General features: G+C 38.9%; 1 protein-coding gene across 1 annotated transcript in view; it reads left to right on the top strand.

Annotated features, from left to right (window-relative positions):
- The first annotated feature begins 755 nt into the window (after window positions 1–755).
- Window positions 756–18,583, top strand: part of UHMK1 (U2AF homology motif kinase 1) — a 25,541-nt gene continuing 7,713 nt past the window's right edge. Inside the window, exons 1-7 of the mRNA XM_081825241.1 lie at window positions 756–1,166; window positions 2,704–2,996; window positions 3,501–3,692; window positions 5,743–5,837; window positions 11,466–11,542; window positions 11,673–11,771; window positions 15,591–15,679. Of these exons, the coding sequence (XP_081681367.1) occupies window positions 899–1,166; window positions 2,704–2,996; window positions 3,501–3,692; window positions 5,743–5,837; window positions 11,466–11,542; window positions 11,673–11,771; window positions 15,591–15,679 (1,113 nt within the window). The 5' untranslated portion in view covers window positions 756–898. The remainder of the gene's footprint in view (window positions 1,167–2,703; window positions 2,997–3,500; window positions 3,693–5,742; window positions 5,838–11,465; window positions 11,543–11,672; window positions 11,772–15,590; window positions 15,680–18,583) is intronic.

Raw genomic sequence — 18,583 nt, 5'->3', positions numbered from 1 at the left:
AGCCTCTATTTTGCACCACGTTAAGTTACCCCACCTGCCTGGGAAGTTAGACAAAACCTGAGGAAAAGCGGATGGGGGCAAATTGAGACTAAATTTCTGCCACCCTATCTTAATGGAGCTTGAAGTAGGTAAAGTTCAATTACAGAAAAATAAGGAAGGCTACATTTATTGCACACCCTTGTTTGTGGATCGGGAGTCTTGTTTGCTACATCTGCTACCCAGTAAACGTTTTTAAATGAGCAAAAGAATTGAATGAATACACGAAACATACAAATTTGTAAAAGGTCCACGTTCGCCCGGGGCGCATGCATTTTGGTAAGGAGAAGTGCACTAAGGAGCACAGAGGCTGGGCTTCCAGAGTTATGGCTGCTAGCGACCGCGGGTGAGGGGGTGCGGTGGTGGCGAACCCGCTCCTGCAGTAACTGGGCTATTTCCCTTGGGATACCGTCTAGGAGAAATGTAGGCTGCCCTTCATTCTCCTGGGTTCCCAGTGGTGAGGGACAGGCCTCAACAAGAAAAAGGACCAGTCTTATCCCCTGGTAACGTGTGAGAAAGCACTCAGCATTGGCCTTAAGCAGGAAGCACTCACCGGAGTTTAACAACTCAGCTCCGGGCTTTTCTCCAAAACCCAATTCCCCTGGTCAGCTCTAGACCCGCCCCTTCTGGGCCCGCCTCCTCGGGCCTGCAGGATTGGCTCTTCCTCCACTTCCGGCTTCTGGACCTGGGTGCACTCGGTTTCCGGTGTCATGGCGGCCTGAAGTCCCGGCAGTCGGAGAGGCGGCTGCAGGCCCCTCCCTGCGGAGCCGCTGGTCCGGCAGGCGGGGATGTGACCGCGGGCCCTGCCGGCCTGCCCCGGGCGTCGCCTCAGCTGCCGTGCCAGTGCCCTCCGTCCACACCGATGGCGGGATCCGGCTGCGCGTGGGGCGCGGAGCCGCCGCGGTTTCTGGAAGCCTTTGGGCGGCTGTGGCAGGTACAGAGCCGCCTGGGGAGCGGCTCCTCGGCCTCGGTGTACCGGGTGCGCTGCTGCGGCACCCCCGGTTCGCCCCCCGGCGCCCTCAAGCAGTTCTTACCGCCGGGAACCACGGGCGCCGCGGCCTCGGCCGCCGAGTACGGTTTCCGCAAAGAGAGGGCGGCGCTGGAGCAGTTGCAGGGTCACAGGAACATCGGTAATTGCCGCTGCCTCCCTTTCCTTCTTGCCCGGGTCCCGGCCCAGCCGTACACCCCCTCTCAGCCAGGCGTTCCGTCGCCTGCCCTTAAGGCGGGAGACGTGGGTCTGGCCCTCGTCGTCACCCGATCCAGGCCCCTTTCCCATCCCCCTTCACTCTGCAGTAGGGTGGAGTTGGTGGTCTGCTTTGCCCCGTGTCAGTAATAGATGCTCAGTTAAGTTCTGTTTTGCATCGGAGAATGCCGCACCTATTAGCATAGAGTTATCTTTTCTAGTGAAAGAAGACCTGTCTTTGCTAGATTTGTCCTTTCTTGTGTGGAAATTTTGAATCTTTGCATATCAGTGAAAAACGAGAAATCCTTCTAGGGCGTGTGATAATGCTAATAACTCGTACAGATGTTATCTGATACATAATTAGTGTGGATTTGGGAGAAATGACCCAGTATTCACATGGGAGTCCTCTGGAAATGTGAAAATTAGGAACACTTTATACTTTTACCCTGGTAAGACTATGTTACATGATTTAGGTATTCAAAATACAAGATATATGATGGTTACTGATGATCGATCTGTGAAAAGTCTTCATTGTCATTACGCTGAGTTTATAGTTAGTAATAGCTTTGGCTAATAAAGAAATGTCTTACTTCCTGGCAAGCGTAATCTATGTGTAATTTGAAGAGTTGCTTTTTTAATATTACCACTTTGGAGAAGAATCTCTTAACCACTAGTGTTTCCTTTTCTTTCTTAATTTTTTTTTTTTTTTAACGCTTGCTAAAGGATATATATAACACCCTGGTATTTAAGAGTGAAAATTTTTTTGCAGTTTTTGCAAGCTTGAGGACTTGTTGAATCGCTGCAAGATTAGGTTAAATTGTCATCTTGAAAGACTTAATCTTGTAATATTTATTTCCCCCTCCTTTTAATATTAGATTACAGAATGCTATTTTGGCTCAAGAACCAGTTTCCAACCAATTTTGTTTTTGCAGGTTGTGACATTCATCTTAAGAGTCCATAATGTTTGGATTTTTTTTTTTTTAAAGATTTTATTTATTTATTTGAGAGAGAGAGAATGAGAGAGAGCACATGAGAGAGGGGAGGGTCAGAGGGAGAAGCAGACTCCCCGCCGAGCAGGAAGCCCGATGCGGGACTCGATCCCGGGACTCCAGGATCATGACCTGAGCCGAAGGCAGTCGCTTAACCAACTGAGCCACCCAGGCGCCCTGGATTTTTTTTTTTTAATCATTTTTGCTTGGTACCCTACTGCTGAATGCTTAGCGAAATACAATTTGATTATTGTGCCGTATTTAATATCTTTGACTAGTAATGAGCTGTGGAAGGTTTTCTCATCTTGTTTCATTAAAATAACCCAGTTGCCAAAAAATCTTACTTTTGGGAGAAATAAATTACAGTGGAAGCGTGATGCTCATCTGAGTTATCCTTGTCTAGAGTATCCCAGATTTGCACTGCAGTTATCTGTGTTAGTTGTAACTTATTCTGAGTCTGATTTTTAAAGCATTATAACTTATTTCTTTTTCTAGTGACTTTGTATGGAGTCTTTACAATCCACTTCTCTCCAAATGTGCCATCACGCTGTCTGTTGCTTGAACTCCTGGATGTCAGTGTTTCGGAATTGCTTTTATATTCCAGTCATCAGGGTTGTTCCATGTGGATGATACAGCATTGTGCCAGGGATGTTCTGGAGGCCCTTGCTTTTCTTCACCATGAGGGTTATGTCCATGCAGACCTCAAACCACGTAACATATTGTGGAGTGCAGAGAATGAATGTTTTAAACTCATTGACTTTGGACTTAGCTTCAAAGAAGGTAATCAGGTAAGAAATAGTTTACTAACAGGGTGGCTTTGGTCGACACTTAGAGATATTTCTATCTAAAATACTGAAATGCTTGGGGATGAAGCAAATAAAAAGAATTTCATTGCCACCATGTAAAAAAAGGATGGATGTTTGGGTTAGGTAGGGTAATTAACAGGTAATTACTGTTACTGCTGCCTTCAGTGCTGGCGCTCTATCTTGTGGCAGAACGCACGTAACAGTTCTGGCAAACCCTCATTCTCCGTGGTTTGTCACCTCTTTGCAGAGTGTCCTTATTTATCAACAGTGCCTAACAGACAAGAGACTAAAGAAGATTGCTCCTGTGTTGCCTGTGAGAAGTGCACAGTTAATGAACCAAATAATTAGGGTAGCCAAGGACTAAAAATTTTTTGGCATTCAGTTTGGCAGTGGTTTATTATACTTTAAGAGAAGTAAATACACTGTGGCGATGGAAGGAAAGTGAACAGTTTCTTATTGGTTGTAATATTTACTCATCTTCTTTAGGATGTGAAGTATATTCAGACAGACGGGTATCGGGCTCCAGAAGCAGAACTGCAAAATTGCTTGGCCCAGGCTGGCCTGCAGAGTGATACAGAATGTACCTCAGCTGTTGATCTTTGGAGCCTAGGAATCATTTTACTGGAAATGTTCTCAGGAATGAAACTGAAACATACAGTCAGATCTCAGGAATGGAAGGTAAACTGTACCAGTGCTTTCCTTTGGAGTCCTTAATTCTGATTTAAGAGTACTCAGTTTATAATGATTCTCATTGGGGCCGCTGTTTACTTCGTCTCTGACATACTCCTCTTCCTGCATTTTTGGTACCTTAAGTGCTATTGTTTATTTTCATAGCTACAGATGTGCTAGTGAGTATTGCGTACTTACTGATCTTAGCCTGGGGCCTGGTGTGTAATAAGTGCTCGATAAAATGAATAAATGCATGTTTCCAAAAAAGCAGAAGTGATTTAGTTATGCTACATCCTACAATATTACAATAATCTTTACATAAAGCTTTACAGTTAATACTTTATAAAGTATTTTAATGCACAATCTCATTGAATTTCCTAACAATTCTGTGAGGATCATTAGAGAGTGTATTGGTTATTCTTCTACAAATGAAAAACTGGAGGCACAGATACGTAAGGCACTTGCTCCAGATCTTACCACCGGATGTTCCAGACCTGGGCTCCATATTCTGTTCTTCCTATTCAGAGTTTAGCATTCTAGCCAAGTTCCACAGTGCTTTATATTAATTTATATTCCGGTATTCTGGTAAAGTGAGTACTGCTTATAACATTGTTTCTGTGGGAACATGAGTTCTAAATTCCAAATCTCTGACATAACAACAAACTTTTTGTATGATCATAACTTAGGAATTAACTATATTATGTTTTCAAACGTATTGTGGGGCCCAAATGCTTTGATGGTATCAGTGTCCTTTAGGCTAGAGGTTTGATAAATAATACGATGTTTAGGAATCATTATTGGTTTTGATATTAAGCAACAAGTATTTTTTGAGCATCTAGTAATATATAGTTTGTGTATGGCTATTGTGCCATGTAGAGTTTTCTTTCTTGTCAGCCCTTAGTCATCTGTTTCTGGAAGTATTCCTGGAAGGAATGCTTTAATTGTCTTGTGGGTGTACCTAACGCTTGCTTGGCAAAAAATGCTACCATGCAAGTAAAACTAGTATCGTTATTCTGCACTGGTACTTTCACACAAGAGGCCAAGTATTCTTTCTTCAGCACTAATCCAAGTACAGATCAATTACTTACATTAGTTTGGACTGTCTTTGAGACCTTTGGACTGTATCTGCTTGGCCCTGAGCTGACCAGAACTAAGTCCCATGCAGGCATTTTGTATGTAATTTGGAGGTATGGTGTGTATGAAATCCCCAGTATTCACCCCTCTAAATAAAAACAGTATTTTATATTTTAATAATCTTCTTGGAGACAAAATTGCCAAGCGAGTATGAGTTTGGGCTCTGAGGTCAAACTACTAGGGTTCATATCTTGCCTTCACCTCTTAAACTAAGTTATTTAGGGTTACTGAACCATGGTTTACTTTCTGTAAAATGAGGATAATAGCATTTTTCTCACAGAAATATTGAGATTAAAAAAATAAATGCTACCTAGTTCTTAGCATAGCATGTGGCCTATAGTAAGTATTCAGAAAATTTTAGTGATAAGGATGGTATCAGGTCTTTTTACTTGGGTATACGCTTCCACATTCTGAGAAAGCATAGTACTCAGAAAAGTTACGTTCCATAGGATTTAGATTATGAATAATGTGATGGATGCAATTTTTAAATACTGCATTACTTTCTCTCTGATAGTTTACTTGTATCTGAAAACAGTTAAAGACTCCTCATCAAGACCCCCAGACTCTACCTGCACACATTCATTTTCTCACTTTGTATTAAACTACATTTTTATATGGTTGCTTTGTATTTGTTGTATTAAACTACATTTTTATATGGTTGCTTTGATATTTGTTCTTACTCATTTATCTAGTACATATTCATATACAGTGCCAGGTACTGTGCTAGGTGCTGAGAATAGAGAAAAAAGTTCTTCCTCGAAGCTTACAGTTATGCACATAATCTCCTCCAATAAGATGATAAGCTCTCAGAAGAGTGTTTTCTCTTGCATTTTACCTACCAAACAGTACAGTGCTGTGTGGCTAGTACTCAGTAAATACAGAATGAATTGAATAACCAAAGGAAGACTTTTCTCCCTTTTTTTAGGCAAACAGTTCTGCTATTATTGATCACATATTTGCCAGTAAAGCAGTGGTGAATGCCGCAATTCCAGCCTATCACCTAAGAGACCTTATCAAAAGGTACATCGTGTGTACTTTCAAGTTCCTGTGTGTACATTTATTATATAAAGGTTATTTTTGTTGTGTTTTTGTTTGGATTTTACTGAATGGATTTGTATTATTTCTGGTGATCACCTAGAGGCTCCTTCTGGCAGCTGTATCTTTGATAGGCCTCTTGTAGCTCTGGCAGCCCTATATACTTGGTGGAAATTAGGTTTTTGTGTTTGTTTTAGGGTTTTTTTGACAGTAGGTTTTTAAAGAGCATCTTTATTAACTAAAGACTGAGTTTGCTTTTGGACTACCAAAAAAAAGTTTAAAATAAGGTAGCTATGTATTATACTTTAAATAATTAACTGCTGGAAACTCTGGGGACAGATACAATGTTTCTGATTTCTGAGTAGGTCCAAACACATTAGATATTTTAAAGTAAGACATAATGTGTATTATCAAATAGTTGGCTCTTCACATTTCTAGCATTATGGGCCGGAAATGAATAAAATAATAATTATGTTGCAAAAGGAGTGATCTCTCGATCAAGTCAGAATATTGTCTTACTTTGGAATAATGACCCTATAAACCTTCCAACTAGGTTTTTTTGGAGGGGTTTTTTTTTTTTAGAGCTTTTTATTTTGAAATAATTACAGATTCACAGGAAGTTGCAAAAATGTTACAGAGAGGTCTGTGTACCCTTCACCGTTTCCCCCAGTGGTAACATATTACATAACTGTAGTACAATATCAAAATCAGGAAATGGACATTACAGTCCACAAATTTACTGAGATAAGAACTTAAAAATTTTACTTGCCACTTATTTGTGTATGTTTGTGTGTTTTACAAATTAGTTTTCAATAGCTGTTACTATCTGATTCGTATTAGATTTACAAGTGACATTTTGCATGGAAAAGATGGCATTGTGAAATTATGTAATGGGTTCTAACTTGGAAGTCAAATCATGTAAGTTCTAGTATTGACTTTGTTTTGTTTTTGTTTCTGTTTTTGTTTTTTGGTGCAAAAAGGTGATTTTATTAAAGCATGGAGACAGGACCCATAGGCAGAAAGAGTTGCTAGTATTGACTTTGTTATTTGGGATCTTTTCCCTCTTGATTGTGCAACTAACACTAAATTTGGAAGCTACAGAGAATTGTGATCAGCAAAATAAAAATTATAAACCTACTCTCTAGTGTTAGCACTTTGGTGTATTTCTTTTCAGTATTTTTCTGTGTATTTTGCTGTGTGTGCGTGCAAATCATTTGAACCTTTTTTTATTGTAGAATAAAACACTGATACTGAAAACAAATGTTAGGTTCATGAATCCTTAAGAATATTCTTGTATTTACCATTCAGGTCAAGAAATAAAACTTTGCCAGCTACCCCAGAAATTCTGTGTCCCCATCTTAATTTTCAGACCTTCTTCCTCCCTAAAAGTAGCCACCACCCTGACTTTTATGGTAATTACTTCCTTGTTTTCATTATAGCGTGCATCCTTAAACACTATGGTTTAGTGTTGCTCTTCTAAACAAAAATCCCTTTTAAGTTTCTTTTATTTATTTGTTTATTTTTTGAAGATTTTATTTATTTGACAGAGAGACAGAGAGAGAGAGCTCAAGCAGGGGGAGCGGCAGACAGGCATAGGGAGAGGGAGAATCAGGCTCTCCGCCGAGCAAGGAGCCTGACGTGGGGCTCGATCCCAGGACGCTGGGATCACGACCTGAGCGGAAGGCAGCCACTTAACCGACTGAGCCACCCAGGCGCCCCCCTTTTAAGTTTCTTTTAATCTGAAAGGTCCTTTTCCATCTCTTACCCCGCTTTTCCCTTGTTTTTTTGTTGGACAACCTGGGTTGTTGGCTCAATATAGCTGTCTGCAATCTGAATTTTGCTGATATACATATTTCTGTGTTTTTCCTGTATATTGGTAGTTGTATCTAGAGGGGTGCAATTTGCAGGAGGGACATGACTGTGGATGGTATTGTGTTCTTTTATAAAGAGGCACATAATGTAACCATCTCTATTTTATGTGTTAGAAACTGTTAACATTCAGTGCCTGGATCCATTACTTTGTTAGGGGCTGCAGAACGGGGATGTTCTCATTCTGTCATTCTGCTTCATTTGGTTAACCAAAGATAAAGTAAATGCTTGATTCTCTCTCTCTTTTTATTTCCTAGTTTTCATAATGAGTTGATTCCCTGTCATCCTCCATAGGGGACCATTTCCTTTTGAAAGTTCAGTGTGTTTTGATTTGGTAACTGAAACTCATTGCAGTTCTTATCCTAATTGAAGCTAAAATTGCCCCATCTTTGATGAATGTGAGCCGTTTAAGTTGGTTTTGGTGGACCTTATTATCTTTTACAGCTTCTTTGGTATCTGATGTGACAAGATGTTCCCAATTCATCTTACACATTTCCTGCCCCAGACCTGGAAGTAGCCATTTCTCTGAGAAGCCTGATTTCTTTTAGTAGGAAGTAGTATTTTAAAAACACAGTCTGGGTTTTAGGAATACTCTTTGCTACTAGGACGGTCATTGTTTCTAGACCTTATTTTAAGTGGATGGAGTTCATACTGGTATTTCCAATTCACATTCAAGACCACAGAGGTTTTATTTAACTTCTGTTTCACATCTCTTTCTCCTTCTATGTCAAGAAATCTGATTCTTAAGGACAAGGGGAATGCTAGAATTAGAATATTTTATAATTACTCATTTGCTTTATTCCAGCTTACATTAAAACAGTCTCAGAATCATAATACTGTAGGAAGATTATTGAAAATGATTATTTTTGCGTATGCTTTTCCCATTCTTCCTCCATTTGAAAAATAGTTGTATCTTCATCATCAGATTATATAACCATTACATGCCATACACTCTGTTTTAACACTCGAATTTATTCTCAGTTCTACATGTAACTGTACGTTACTGTTCACCCCTGGTCCTTGTGGGGCTGTCTCTCTCATCGTTTTAGTTTCTGAAGCTTGATCTCTAGAGGCCATAGGATTAACGTTCTCTGAGCTCTTGTGTGCCAGTGGTCAGTTGTGCTTCTTATACTGGAGAGTCTGTTCATCTGGATTTGAAAATGAGTGGCATACTTTTTTTTCTTGAGTGTCTTAAACATATTACTCCATTTTATTCTGGCATGTAGTGTTGTTGAAAAGGCTAAAGACACTTCTAATTGTCTTTATATTAAAAAATCACTTGGTCTTTTTTGTCTAGATGGCCAGACAATTTCATCTTTTTCGAAGTTTATTGATTTTACCAGAATATATCTTGATTTTGATTGTTCTGGGTAGATATTCTCAGGAAAATAGATAGTTTCAGATCTTTTTGCTCGTTTGTTTTAGGAAGGTGTTCTTAAAGTACTGTTTTTATTTTTTTTATTAAAGATTTTATTTATTTTTTTGATAGAGACACAGTGAGAGAGGGAACACAAGCAGGGGGGGAGTGGGAGAGGGGGAAGCAGGCTTCCTGCCGAGCAGGGAGCCCGATGCAGGGCTCGATCCCAGGACCCTGGGATCATGACCTGAGCCGAAGGCAGACGCTTAATGACTGAGCCACCCAGGCGCCCCTTAAATTACTGTTTTTAGTATTCATTCTCTTGCTTTGGTTTTTTCCTTCAGGTACTCCTGTTCTACACATTGGATTTTCTTTGACAGTACTCATTTTTATTACTTTCTCTTCAATTTTTTTTCTCTTGTATTCTTTTTGATTTTTTTTTTAAGATTTTATGTATTTGTCAGAGAGAGCGAGCACAAGCAGGGGGAGCGGCAGGCAGGAGAAATAGGCTCCCTGCTGAACAAGGAGCCCAATGCAGTACTCGATCCCAGGACACCAGCTGAAGGCAGACACTTAACTGACTGAGCCACCCAGGCGTCCCTATTTCTTTTTGATTTTTAAAAATGTTCTTTTTTGCCTTCTATTTATCTTTAAGATACTGTCTCTTGTGTTTGTTCATCCTTATAGTTCTTCTAGCTTTATTTTATGAAATGATTTTTTTTGTTCTATTTCTAATCTTTCTTGAGTTCTATTACCTAATTATTGAGATTTTCTAATTTAAATTTATGTTGCTCTTTCATATCTTTTATCTTTTTAAAAAACGTCTTTTGCTCATTTTGAAACGGTAGGTTATAGTGTCAATCTGTGTTCTGATCATGTCTTTCTGGCATGCATTCATTGCCTCGGGGCTATCGTTTTGCCGTTCTTGTCTTTTGTGTAATAATTTTGTTAGCAATGCTTTTTATGTGGTTCATTTTTACATGAAATTCATTTCCTAAACTTACAGAAGAAGGTGTAGTTGGGATAGCTTTTCTAATTGTATAGGGCTCCTTCTCTTGTTTTTGTGTAATGTTAAAAAGGGGGGGATGTTTTTATTCTGAAATCTCCTGGCTCTTCCCCTCCACTCCTTTTTTCCTGGTGTCTCTCTCTCGGTGTCAATTTTTATTTACCCTCTCCTACTCAATTTGGATTCCATTTTCAAGATTTCTGTTCTCTGTAGGGACTTTGCCCTGGGAGGGAGCTTCAGCTAGTTAGTTTTGAGAAGTCATAATGTCTAGATTATTCCAACCCCTTCAGATTTTACAGAGGACTCCTTGCATTCACTTGGAATTAGAATGTATAACCCCTTGTAGTTATAGTTGCTTTTCTCCATTTGGCTTACTGAGCTTTCCAGTGAGTACCTATTGGATATTTTGTGTTATTTTCTTTGCTTCATCAGATTATCTGTTGCTTTTCTCTGCTTCCTTCCACACAGATGTTGATCTGGTGCAAGGCTTACTACTATTGATGGTTTGTCCCTAGCCTCTTGTATTTTAGCGTTTTTTGGGGTTACTTAGTTTTGTTGTAAATGTCACCCATGGGTTTTTGATTTTGTTACCAAGTTGTGCTCTTATTAGCGGGATTTGATAGAATTCAAAAATCATGTCACCACTGTCATCTTCTTTTTATTTTTTTTTAATTTGGATTACCCTAAATTTACGTCTAGCTTTTTTTTTTTCACTTAATGTTACATAGTATGGATCACTTTCCCATGTTGCATTTATTAATCAAAAACATCATTTTAAATTAAAATATAATATTGTGCCATAGGTTTGTTTCATGAGTTACCGAACCATTTACTCAGAAATAACTTTGGGGCGCCTGGGTGACTCAGTCGGTTAGGTGTCTGCCTTTGGCTCAGATCATGATCCCGGATTCTGGGATTGAGTCCTGTGTCGGGTTTCCTGCTCAGTGGTAGTCTGCTTCTCCCTCTCCCTCTGCCCCTCTCCTGTTTGTGCTCTCTCTCTCTCAGATAAATAAATAAAATCTTAAGAAGAAAAAAAGAAATAGCTTTTATATTTTTTGTAGGTGAATGGCTCAGTAAGCCATGCTAATATAATTAATGTTGTAATGAACATTTAGACATTTTAATTTTATTTAATGGTTTCATTTTCAAAAGATTTTTTAAAAGATTTTATTTATTTTTGTGAGAGAGAGAGAGAGCACAAGCAGGGGAGCGGCAGGCAGAGGGAGAGGGAGAAGCAGACTCCACGCTGAGCAGGGAGCCTGATGCGGGACTCAATCCCAGGCTTGAGCCCAAGGCAGACGCTTAACCGACTGAGCCACCCAGGTGCCCCTCATTTTCAAAAGATTGGCCATAATTATAAAGATGTGTTTTTGTGTTTTAGCATGCTTCATGATGATCCAAGCAGAAGAATTCCTGCTGAAATGGCATTGTGCAGCCCGTTCTTTAGCATTCCTTTCGGTAAGTTGTATACGTCTTTATTTTTTTCTTGGTCATTTGACAATCAGATAAGACATCAGAGTTTTGCCTCGTGTTCATCCATTTATTTTGGTGAGTTTACATTTAACCATGTTACAATGAACCTTAACAGCCCCTCATATTGAAGATCTGGTGATGCTTCCGACTCCAGTGCTAAGACTACTGAATGTGCTGGATGACGATTATCTCGAGAACGAAGAGGAATACGAAGGTAACTGCTTCCTAAATTGTATTTTAATGTCTTTTGTAACTAACTCTAGAGTAGACGTATTGAATTGAGGATACTGAACTACATGATTTCTAAAATACCTCACTTTTTGATTTCTGCTATAGATTGAATATGTCCCCCCCCCCCCCAAATTCATGTGGCAAAGCCCCAGTCCCCAATGTGATAGTATTTTGAGTTGGAGCCTTTTAGATCTAATAGGATTAGGTTATGTCCTAAGGGTGGGGCCCTCATGTCCGAATTAACGACCTCTTTTTTTTTTTTTTAAGATTTTATTTATTTATTTGACAGAGAGAGAAAGCACAGCAGTGGGGGAGCAGGAGAGGGAGAAGCAGACTCCCTGCTGAGCAGGGGGCCTGATGTGGGACTCATCCCAGGACCCTGGGATCATGACCTGAGCCGAAGGCAGACACTTAACTGACTGAGCCACCCAGGTGCCCCCAAATTAACGACCTTTTAAAAAGGGGAAGAAACAGGAGAGCTCTCTCCACTATGTGAGGATATGGCAGGAAGGCAGCCAGCTACACCAGACCCTGAATCTGCTTACACCTTGCTGTAGGAATTCCAGCCCTCAGGCCTGGAGAAATAAATGTGTATCGTGGAAGCCACCCAGTCCGTGGCATCTTGTTATAGCAGCCTGTGTAGGCTAAGATGATTCCTTGGGCCTTTTGGACTCCTTTACATTTCATAAGCCTTTACTGAATTAATAAAGATTAATTTTCCCAGTATGTTCCTCCCATCTGTTCTTTCTAGTCCTACCCTGTGCTTCCATTTCTCCGTCTTAGCTCTTGGTTTTGCTTTTAACGACTCATTCCTTCGAGATCTGTTTACTGAGGACTGGCTCTGTACTTGCCACTATAGGATTTTTCCTTGTCTTTAGTGTAAGAGAGACAGTTATAGCAACAAATGGTTAAAGTTTTGATAAATCTGAAAGTAGGGTAATACACAGAGGCAGAGAGGAAAGGGACTTAACTCATGCTGAGTGACCCATGAGGGTGTCTCTATGGAGGTGCTATCTGAGCTCTGTTAGTAAGTGGAGTTGCTTGGCTAAAAGTTGAGGGGTTGGTGAGGAAATGTCACAAAGACAGATGAGAGAAAGTGTGGCATGTTCTGAGAATAGTGAACTGTTGAGTGTGGCTCTAAGGATATTTATTGGGCAGCAATCAGTTGAAGGTAAATAGCCAAGAATACAGATATGTAACAGACTTGTTTGCTATGTTAAAGAATTTGGATTTTATCCAAGAGATGATAACACTGCAGTATTACACAAAAGAACTTTATATCAGGGGTAGAATCTAAGTCCCTGGCTTATAAGTACCCAATAAATATTTGTTCTTTGTTGAATGCAATAAAGAACCATTAAAAAGTTAAAATAGGAGAGAGATACAGTCAGACTGAGGTTTTCGTAAGAGCAATCTGAAAGCAGAGTGGTGAATGGACTAAAACAGAACCAAATTTAAAAGTATCAGTTACTTAGTATTAAACATTTTCTTTGTGGAAAATTAAACCATTACAGATAAAGACCCCACTATCTCTTGTAAGGGTAAATTATTTTGTATTCCTGAGCTTTATCTTTTTATCTGACAAATGAAATAAACATAATTTCTTTGAATCTGTACTAGTTGTAAGAATCTGCAACCTCAACTTTTCAGGGTACCTATTTATGTGAAAGAATAGTCTTGCCCTCAACATTGTTTTAATCAGGTCATTGTGGTATCAGGGATTCTAAAGATACTACTTATGTCCTTGAAGTCAGTCTACCTACTGTCTTCATCACCTAATTCTATTAATAATTTTTATCTCTATAAAACTCAAGCTTGGGCATACTGTACCTACTCTTTTCTTTGTATCTTGTATAACGCTTTTTTTTTTTTCCTCCTTATAAAATACATTGAGTGTTTAAATGTTGCTGTTAAATCTTAGTGTTTAAGAATCTTACATGAGGGGCGCCTGGGTGGCTCATTCAGTTAGGCGTCTGCCTTCAGCTCAGGTCATGATCTTGGGGTTGAGCCCCGTGTTGGGCTGTCTGCTCAGCGGGGAGTCTCCTTCTCCCTCTCACTTCTCCCCCTCAAATAAATAAAATCTTAAAAAAAAAATCTTACATGAACTGGGGTTCCTGGGTGGTTCAGTCGATTGAGCCTCCGATTCTTGTTTTCGGCTCAGGTCATGATTTCATGATCTCATGATCAAGCCCCATGTCTCGTGCTCAGCAGGGAGTTTGCTTCTCTCCTTCCCCTCCCCGGCTCTGGAGCATGTACCCCCTTTCCCCCTCCCCGGCTCTTGCGCATGCACTCTCTCCCTCTTTCTCAAATAAATAAATACATCTTTAAAAAGAGAGAGACTCTTACACAAACTAAAGTGCAACAGACAGTATAGTAGCATTCAATACCTTTGTTCTGATTAGCAAGATCGTCATCAGATAATGCTTACTAGTGGTAGGTGAACTTGCTTAGCTGGAAATTATACATGTTGGGATGGCTGTCTTGTAATCTTGGTGCTGGTTGGGCAGGAAGTTGGATTCAAACCTTCCAGTTTAGACCAAAATAGATTGTAAATCAAGATTAAGATCAAGATTCCAAATCAAGAGAATAAAGGGAAAAATTATTTAACTTCATAGCTCTTAACACAGACAAACACAGAGCCCTTATATGTCAACCCGATAAATAGCAGGTAAAAGATATCAATAGACAGTTTATAGAAGAGGATGTGCAACTCTGTCTCATATACTTCATTCTCATTTATCAAAATGCTCATTAAAACTGTACAGTGAGATCTTTGTCACCTAACATATTGACGGTGAAAATATTCGATAACCCTCTTATGGGTAGAGTGTAGAAAAATATTTTCAAAATACATTTCACATCATTGGAGAGAGTTTAAATTGCTAAACTTTATGAAAGGCAGATTGGTAATTCTAACAAAATTACAAATTCATACTCATCTTGTCCTCGCAGTTCCACTTCTAGAGTCAACTTGGAAATATAGAAGTGAAATGAGATATATACAGGTTTATCTATTACAGTATTATTTATAAGGGCAAAACATTTGGAAATAGTTTAATTATTTAGTAGTAGGGGACACAGTGGAGAATTTATTGATCACTCATAAGCTGAAATAACTACACAGCCATAAAAACAAATGAGAAAATTTCACACAGTAATATTAAAGAATCTTAAAGATGCAGTGTGTTAATAAAGAAAAAGCGAGATTGGAATTTTTTTAGAAAACACATATGATCATGTTTGCTTCTATAAGCTTATAATATTTATGGAAGGATGCAGAAGAAACTGATAATGTTTGTTGTCTTTAGGGAGAGGAAGAGAGGCAGTTGGAAAAGTGGGAAGAAGACTTGTTTTTTATTTTTATATATTTATTTATTTTTAAATTTTATTTATTTATTTGACAGAGAGGAAGAGACAACGAGAGAGGGAACACAAGCAGGGGGAGTGTGAGAGGGAGAAGCAGGCTTCCTTCTGAGCGGGGAGCCTGATGCTCAATCCCAGGACCCTGGGATCATGACCTGAGCTGAAGGCAGATGCTTAACGACTGAGCCACCCAGGCGCCCCTGTTTTGTTTTTTAAATCATTTTAATATTAACTATTCAAAATGTTAAATTTAGCATATAAAAAGAATTATGAAGTGCATTGAATTTATATTATTCTTAAGCTTAGTTTTAGAAGATGTAGAAAATGACCTCATTACTTAGATATGGATTTCTGAATTCTTTGATGCTTTAAAATTTTTAAATAATGAATGCTTGATAATTACAGCAAAGTGGTTACTGTTCTATGTTTTCATAATCAGATGTTGTAGAGGATGTAAAAGAGGAATGTCAAAAATATGGACCAGTGGTATCTCTCCTTGTTCCAAAGGAAAATCCTGGCAGAGGACAAGTAAGTGAATGTTTCTATAGTTTGAGAATTATTCAGAGGTTACTAAAATTCTGAGCAAATGTTTTAGTATTATAGAACGATGTACATACACAAAAATATTGCTAGAAATGATGAATTTTGCATCATGGATGTTTTTGTTTTCTTGCACTTTTCACTTTTTTCCCAAGGTTTTGTAATATGCATGCGGTTTTTTTGTGGGTTAGAATTTTTTTCTTAAAAAGTGTTCTCTACTTTTGAGCCATTGTGAACAGTGACACCAACTGTATCATATGCTAATTTAGGTCATGTCAGCTACAGAAATATTATGGCCTACTTTTGTTCTAATTAAGTAGAGTTAGAAAACCATTTAGGTTAGGTTCTCATTGTAATGGAATCATCAGTGCTAATTTAAAGAAGGAAAGTGCACTGACTGAGAATCCTGAAATCTGTGCTCTGGTCTCAGCGTGACTGGCTTTGTGATGATAATCCTTAGTTTTTCATCTATAAAATGTATAGGCTAAAACTATGATTCTAAATTTTTTGGCAAAGAATATTAGAGAAATCTTTTGAAAGCTCTTTTGAAGATCTTTCTTTTATCTGTAGTATTTTTCTGGGAACAGAATATTGTTTTATTCAGAGTTTCTCAACCTTGACACTATTGACATTTGAGCTAATTCTTTGTTGTGGGAGCGGTCATGTGCATTCTAGGTATTTAGCAGCATCCCTGCCCTCTACCCTATAGATGCCCTCCCACCCACTCCCCTTCTCAGTTGCGGCAATCAAAAGTATCTCTAAACACTGCCAAATGCCCTCTGGTGGGTGATACCACCTCTGGTTGTAGATTATTATTTTATCCTTTGGTTCAGTATTATGAAAATGCTTGGCAACTAAAGAAAGAAATGAAAGAAATTTCACTCTAATCTTAGTGAAAAGTTATTGCCAATGTAGAAATAATATTTACCTCATTTAGTGTCAGCAATTATTTAGTCAACTGGTATTTATTGAGCATCTCTTATGTTCTAGGCCCTGATACAACAGTGATCAAAACAGACATAAGAATATAGTGATAAGTGCTGTGGGGGAAAAGGTCTAAGGAGAAGAGGTTTAAGGAGTGCTGTGGTGGGGAGAATTGCAGTTGCGTGGCAGTGGTTGGGAAGGCCATACTGAGGTTACGTTTGAGTTGAAATATGAAGGAGGTAAGGAAAAGAGTTCCAGGCTTGGGAACAGCAGGTTCAGAGGCCCTGAGTTTGCCTGGCAGGTGTGAGAGGTTAGTGTGACTCTGGCAGAGTGAGAAAGAGGGGGATATGGTGGATTTGCTCACAGAGGTGAGGGGGTGTAGGGGCAGATCAGGTAGGGTCAGCCTTGTGGGACTCGAAATGACACTGGCTTTTACTCTGAGAGGGGAAGGTCTTTGAAGACTTTGAATGAAGGACTAACATGATCTGACCCGATATTAACCTCAACCGTCAGTATGAAATGGAAGACACAGAATAGAGAAACAGGAGGAATATTTTCCGGGAAGAAGTATCGAGCTTTCAAATGATACAAAAAAATAAATATTCAACATCGAGAGGAAGTTTGCTACGTTAAGAAGCTTTCATTGACATTTAGAGGAGAATGAAAACAACTGATGAACTCATGGAATCACAGGTTTAACTTCTCCAGGTTATTGAAATGTCTGTTACCTAGTTGGCAAAGTCAGTCTTCATTTGAATTTTCCATGCAAATTAACAATGCTGTGGATTCTTTTTTAAGGACTATTTTAAAAATCACTAAAAACATAAATTATGGAATGGGTCTTATAATTACAAAAGTAATCAAGATTAAATTGATATAATTATTTAATCTCATTGTAATTTATAAAAATGTTTTTCCTCTTCAGTTTGGAATGATAATGTATAAAATTGTAGGTTATCTGTGAAGAGAGGAGTGTGCTAGAGAGCATGGTATTCCTTCCGTAAGTGCATGTCTACTCATTGAACTTTGGTGTATGGATTTGGAAGTCATTGAGAATCAGGTTAAAAAAAAATCAGAAAGAGCTTCATTTCTTCCTGGACATCATCTTCTAACTTTTCTTTTGTATTCAATGAAAAAGCATATGTTGTGAGAACAAACTGATCCTACAGCCAGCATATACTTTTATTTTCTCTAAAAAAGGGGATATAAAATATTATTTCTAAAATGAGTAAAACAACCATTGATTAGAGTATGTGTTTTATGATATAATTGGATAATATGGGTCTCACCTACATTATTACATGAAGTACACATACTCTGGAAGAAATCATTAGATTTTAAATCATCAAAATTTTATCAACATTTTCCCCATGTAGTTAGATTTAAAGTAAACAGCCTTGACTGACTGTACTGAGTTGGCCGATTGGAAGTGTTTTTATCTCCAGCTAATAGTACAGTTAAGGATGGCTTTTTTTTTTTTTAATTTTATTTATTTATTTGACAGAGAGAGAGCACAAGCAGGGGGAGTGGCAGGCAGAGGGAGAGGGAGAAGCAGACTCCCCACCGAGCAGGGAGCCCGATGCAGGGCTCGATCCCAGGACCCTGGGATCATGACCTGAGCCAAAGGCAGCCGCTTAACGACTGAGCCATCCAGGCACCCCAAGGATGGCTTTTAAGAATAGCTGAAAATCCCCACTTAGCTTTATATATATGAAAATCAGGGCAATTTTTAGCACTGGATGATCTCTACTTTGTCTTTATGAGGAATATGTAGCTTGAAAATAGTCATGGCATGGAAGTGGAAAAGTGTGTTTTACCTCTCCATTTTACAATATACACGAATTCAGAAAATCCCATCACAGGCCACAATATCTGAGGTCTGATGTCATGCATCATCCTTAACAGAAATACTCACATAAGACAGGGAGTGAGCAGTCAGTCATAGGCTGGGCATAGTGCTTTGTTTAC

Source organism: Leptonychotes weddellii, chromosome 6, assembly GCF_054177405.1.
Source record: "Leptonychotes weddellii isolate Sample4059 chromosome 6, ASM5417740v2, whole genome shotgun sequence".
NCBI lineage: Eukaryota > Metazoa > Chordata > Mammalia > Carnivora > Phocidae > Leptonychotes > Leptonychotes weddellii.
This window is presented reverse-complemented; position numbering and strand designations above follow the sequence as displayed.